Source organism: Denticeps clupeoides, chromosome 20 (assembly GCF_900700375.1).
Source record: "Denticeps clupeoides chromosome 20, fDenClu1.1, whole genome shotgun sequence".
In the NCBI taxonomy this organism is placed as follows: Eukaryota; Metazoa; Chordata; class Actinopteri; order Clupeiformes; family Denticipitidae; genus Denticeps; species Denticeps clupeoides.
In genome coordinates, this window is record NC_041726.1 from 6689284 (window position 1) to 6695283 (window position 6000).

General features: G+C 48.4%; 1 protein-coding gene across 5 annotated transcripts in view; it reads right to left on the reverse strand.

Moving 5' to 3' along the window:
• Positions 1-4747, reverse strand: part of kcnq4 (potassium voltage-gated channel subfamily Q member 4) — a 36559-nt gene extending 31812 nt beyond the window's left edge. For all 5 annotated transcript variants that reach the window (XM_028963407.1, XM_028963406.1, XM_028963404.1 and 2 more), the window contains exon 1: positions 4044-4747. In XM_028963407.1, the coding sequence (XP_028819240.1) occupies positions 4044-4345 (302 nt within the window). In that variant the 5' untranslated portion in view covers positions 4346-4747. The remainder of the gene's footprint in view (positions 1-4043) is intronic.
• Between the last annotated feature and the right edge of the window lie 1253 nt (positions 4748-6000).

Below are 6000 nucleotides of genomic sequence, written 5' to 3' on the forward strand. Positions count from 1 at the left end.
CTAATTTATCCACCACAAAGTGGCATGGAAATTACATCCCAAACAGTGTTATCCAAAATGAGAAGATCTCAGCTCCATCAAATACCACCAGCAATATCTCCACATAATGACCCTGCTCTTGGGAGACAATGGTAATAAACCACTAAGAGAAAAGTAGTAAACTGAGAAAGTTACATTTTGATTAGACACAATTTCAATTTGATGGCCAAACAGACCTCCACGCAATGCAAACATTTTATTTGTGTCGTTTTGCTGTATGCGTTCAAAGTTGCTTACGTGGCAGGTTTCATTTCAGATATTGCAGCAAGGTTGTGTGAATGTCATTTTCTAGTCCACTCGTCCAGGTTGTACCCCCAGTATTGTGCAATCCTAAACAAGCATGCAATATTGGGCTCCTCCCCTTTTACACAGCGCTCAGTCTGGGAGTTACAGCACATTACATTATTTACAGCATTTACATTTACATTTACATTTACAGCATTTATCAGACGCCCTTATCCAGAGCGACTTACAATCAGTAGTTACAGGGACAGTCCCCCCCCTGGGGGTTAAGTGTCTTGCTCAGGGACACAATGGCAGTAAGTGGGATTTGAACCTGTGACTTTGCGGGTTTCTGGGTCATAGCGCGTGTGTGTTACTCACTGGCTACTAACACCCATCCAATGAATAGAATAAATAGGTCGTATGTTGGTGACAACCCCTGAACAACAGCTTCACAATTTTCATCTTTTATCTGCGACACCCCAAAATCACAAGGTGGAGATGGTGGCAGTTCTACAGGTTGAGAAAGGCAGGGCTCCTGGAGGAATCTCTACCAGCTTCCATTTCTTGCTTCTCTAGGATAAGAAAGAATAGGTAATATGGAGTGACACCACAGTAACAACACAACAACCCCCCGCCCCCCCCCAACACACACACACACACACACGCACAAGCTGGGAGTCTGTAACAGGATGTGCATGGTACAGAATCTCTCTGGAGGGGAATCAGAGACGCCCAGATTTGAGTTCCACTGCCCCTGAAAGTAGCGTAATATTCACTTCTATGAAATGAAATATGCGCCTCTTTTCCAGTTCTGTACAAAAGGGTCCAGTTTTCGGTTTCGGTTGTATCTGCCCGGATGATCAAAAATATTTATTATTTCATTCCAAATTAATGAGTTACTGTCTCAAAATTCCATATAAGGAAGCAATACTAGATGAAACTATCAAAAAGTCAGCATATCAGGCCAACTTAAACAGAAGGCCGACTGAACGGATCGGAAAAAATTGCACATATTAGGTGTCCAATCTAATTAGTCAGAGACTGTCCTACCTGCTTCCTACCTAGGGTCGGTCATATCATGGAAGAGATCTGCGTCCGCTCCATGCGGCGTCCCTCCGGGCTCGGTACTTGGTCCTGGTCCCTTCTCACTTTAAACTAGATCCCTTGGTGAGGTTATGTCATGTCATGCTGGTTCCATGCCATCTTATACTTGCTTTTCATCCCTCTGACTCACGTGCTTCCGCTTGGATCTCTACATGTCTGGTAAACATCTCATCAGCTCTTAAGCTCTTCATCCCATCTGACTCATGCCCCCCCCCCCAGGATCGTATGATCTCCATGGAAAGCTCTCTGATCTCTCCTTAGGTCACTGCGGCCAACCTCCATAAAGGCCATAAAGAAACACCTATCCTTTTCCTTGTATATCGATAATCTTTTTAATCTCAAGACTAGAAGTCTGCAAGTTCTCCCACGCCCCACCACTGTCCCTCCACTGGCCTCCCGTAGCTGTCCCCATCAGACCTGAAATACTGATGCTGGCCCACAAAGCCAAAAGTAGACCAGCACCCTCCGTACTGGGCTGAGCTCCTTCAACACCGTCTCACAAACTACTCCTAGGTTGTGGAAAGAACTTCCCTGAAGTGTCTTGAAATGTACTTGGATTTTCACCATCTCTTTTTATTCTTCATTTAAATTGGTAGTTTGGGCTTAAACCAACGTAGCAGACAAATTGATTCAAAACCACATATGATGTAGGGGTGCTAGTAGCTACACACTCGCCTATGAACCAGAAGACCACAAAGTCCCAGGTTCAAACCCCACTTACTACCATTGTGTCCCTGAGCAAGACACTTAACCCTGAGAGTCTCCAGGGGGGTACTGTCCCTGTAACTACTGACTGTAAGTCGCTCTGGATAAGGGCGTCTGATAAATTACATAAATGTAAAAATATGTCTGTCAACACCACCTTTTGCTTCTTTTGAAACGTATTGAACGCATTTGATTCCGGTAAAACGATGATAAATGAAAATAAAGCCTCGAAAAGGACGACGGCATTCGCCAGACGGAGGATGGAGACGTCCACGTCAGGCGGACCTTCTGACTCAGCAAAACGATCCAGAAAAACTCCCATCATTAATTAATCACAGTGCAGGAGCGGGCGCAGCTAGCGACAAAGCACTCGAGATGCACCAACACACGATCCATCAGTTCGCTTCGCGTCAGACTTAAACATTTTCACCACAACCTAAAGCTCTTGGAAGACAATAATGACACAGCAGGAAAAAGGTGATAAAACCGGTTGTGGTCCACAAGAGCACTGGGAGTCAGAAGGCGTTTCAGGACCTGAAACGAGCGGCGGAGGCCACACTGGAGCTCCTTAATAAAAAGGTCAACGTTCGGAAGCAGCCCTGACTACTGTAAATCCGGAGCACTGGAAACAGGTTTTACTGTAGGCTAATGCTTCATGGAAAAAAATTATGGAAATGGGAAAAAGTTTCAAATAAATACATAAAACCCCAATTTCTATGGGTGGTAGTAGCCTAGCGGGTAACACACTCGCCTATGAACCAGAAGACCCAGGTTCAAATCCCACTTACTACCAGTGTGTCCCTGAGCAAGACACTTAACCCTGAGTGTCTCCAGGGGGGGGACTGTCCCTGTAACTACTGATTGTAGGTCGCTCTGGATAAGGGCGTCTGATAAATGCTGTAAATGTAAATGACTGTTTTGTTCAACATGAAGGCAGCGTAGGTGCCTTATCCTGTGTGAGAACCAGGATAAGCACCCCCCATCTACATTCTGTTGGAGGCGAGGGGGTTGAGAGGACGCTGAGAGGACCAGGAGGTAACGGGGGAAACAAGAGAACACACCTAGAGAGTCAGTACAGTGAAACACACATACACACACACACACACACACAGACACACACACAGTAATACACGTCCAGGTGTAGCGCAGCGTCCATCTCCTCCATTTCTCCTCCGTTCTTTACACTTCTAATACGGCTTGTGCACGGCGTGAGTCACAAATGTGACAAAAAATGAGAGTGAAAGTGATACACTGCAGCAATGTGTCCTCTGCATTTAACCATCACCCTTGGTGAGCAGTGGGCATGACAGGCACCCGGGGAGCAGTGTGTGGGGACGGTGCTTTGCTCAGTGGCACCTTGGCGGATCGGGATTCAAACCGGCAACCTTATGATTACGGGGCCGCTTCCTTAACACCACTGCCCTAGGACACCACTGCCCAACCACACTCGAAATATCACTCCACATGTCCCACCAGGACCAGAAAAGTCCAACCTGGTCCTTCTTTCTAAAGTCCCAGCCCACGCTCCCCACCTTCACCATTTCAGCTCCTTCAAATGCTGCACATTTCATTCTAAAAACATCTTCTGGTGTTCTCCATTATAACTTACACACACACACACACACACACACACACACACACACACACACTATACTCTCAAAACATCCAATAACAAAACATATATGGTAAAAAAAAAAAAAAACATTTTTACACAACCAATTCATAATCTCACTTCGTTTAACCCTTTAACTTCATTCGATTGCTCTCGAGGAAATGTTCACCGAACGAAAGTTGCGCGTTTTTAACTTCACGGCGCCCGAACGCGCTTTTCCAAAACCACGTGCCGATTCAAAGCTCACGAACTATTATCACGTTCGGGATTTTCCAACACGCAGAACACTAACGAGCCCATAAAAATGAGGTTTGAGGTTTAATGACTAATCGGGGGGATCGGGGTGGTTTCGACTCACATGAACGCGTGGTAGATGAACGCCCAGCCCCGCGGCCGCTCCAGCACGTTGTAGAGGAAGTTCTGAAACTTTCGGTACCGCTTGCTGGACGCGGAGGTGTTGGCGCGGGGTCCGGGGGGCACCGGCAGCGGGGTCCCCAGCAGCCCGGTGCGGTGCGACGGGTGCCCGCGCTCCGGGGTGGAGGGCTCGCTCCTCTCGGTCTGCACGGCGGTGAGAGCCACGAACTCCACCCGCCTGTCGTCGCCGGGGGCCGGGGGCGCCAGCATCCTCACGCCGCCGTTGTCGGAGGGGCTCCCCAGCATGGCCCGGGCTCAAACTCGGCTGGAAGCGGAAACCCACTTCAGTCCGGACTCGCCAGAGTGTCGCCAAAGTCCCATAAAAGCCAGTCGCGTCCGTGCGCCTCGGTCACCAGCGCATCACCCCCCCAGGGCTGGAACCGGCGCGGGTCTCTGCGGGGAAGCCTGGCCTCGGTCCGCGGGGATCTACGGGAACCTCGCAGCGCTTCGATCTTCTGGCCGTCAGCGGCTCCGCCGACATGATCCGGCGGGCCCGCGTCCCGCTAAAGTCAAAGTTGCGCGCGGAGTTGCTGGCGACGTCGCCCGGTGTCCAAGTTCGGACGGGGGTCGCGGACGCGTCCTCATCCCGAGACCCCGGCTCGTTGTCCCCACCGTGTCGGACCGTCCCGGCGGCGTCTGCGGAGCGGGGCGCGGGCGTCGCGTCGCGTCGCGTCGAGCGCGCGCGCGCGTCGGGCAGCCTATGAGCGCGAGGAGTGCGCGCCAGGTGGGGTGGGGGTGCGTGTGTGTGCGTGTGTGTGTGTGTGTGTGTGGGGTGGGGTGCTCATAAATAAGGACAACTATAAAAGTTTAATCAGACTTTTATACGCGAATGAAGGCGAGCGTCTTAATCCCTCCGTTCCGATACCGATCCGGTACCAATATTTAATCAATAAGCTGTTTCACGGTCAGCTTCAAACAATCGACCGAGACGCCGTTTTCTTGACTTGTTGCGAAAAACTAGCGAACGCAATTCTTCTTTTTTTTTTTATCAGCTGAGCGCCTGGTGATCTTCGGCATGTCGCTGTTGTCGCGTTTTAACTATTACGCATAGAAAAGCCTACAGTTGAGCTGAAGTTAATTATTTTACCATAGCATGTCCTATACTTTTATGCTTTCTTCAGAAGGTGGTAGTAGCCTAGTCCCTGAGCAAGACACTTAACCCCGAGTGTCTCCAGGGCGGAATGTCCCTGTAACTACTGATTGTAAGACGCTCTGGATAAGGGCATCTGATAAATGCTGTAAATGTAAATGATGCTGTGTTTAAATGTCAAAATGCGGTTGTAACATTGCTGCTATGTTGCCACTTGGAAATATTATCGACTTTCCGCATCTCAGGTGGAGAACCGGATAGTAAATATTAAAGAGTGGATGAATTGTCAAAAAATATAAAGGTGCTAAAAAAAAAATTGTCTGGAATCTCAATCGATATTGATTGTTTACAAGATACCACAGTTATGAACATTGTATGCTTTTTTATTTGTACAATATATGTGCAATGATCATTTATTTAATGTGGTTTATTAATTGTTTGTTCATTGTCAGGATGTAATTTTCATTGTTCCGGTGAATTTTTGTTTGATGTGTTGCGCGGGTGGTTCCTAGAACACAGATTTATCCTAATGTGAAACGAAATCCCCTGCAAAGTGCCAGCCTGGTGAAAAATGAGATCAACTGGTACCTGGTGCCCGAGGCCGAAAACATCCTGCCTCTGCGCTCATGCTGTATAAGAGACGATCTAGTCCCCCATCAGAGGCCTTAAGGCGTAAAATATGAAATATCAACATGGATTCAAAAATGCAAAATGATGCATGGCACTGTGTCTATTATCCACCTGGCCTGAGCTGGACGACCCCGGGCACCGGATGAAGGCTAATACTGTCCGCCTGAGTCATTGTGGACGG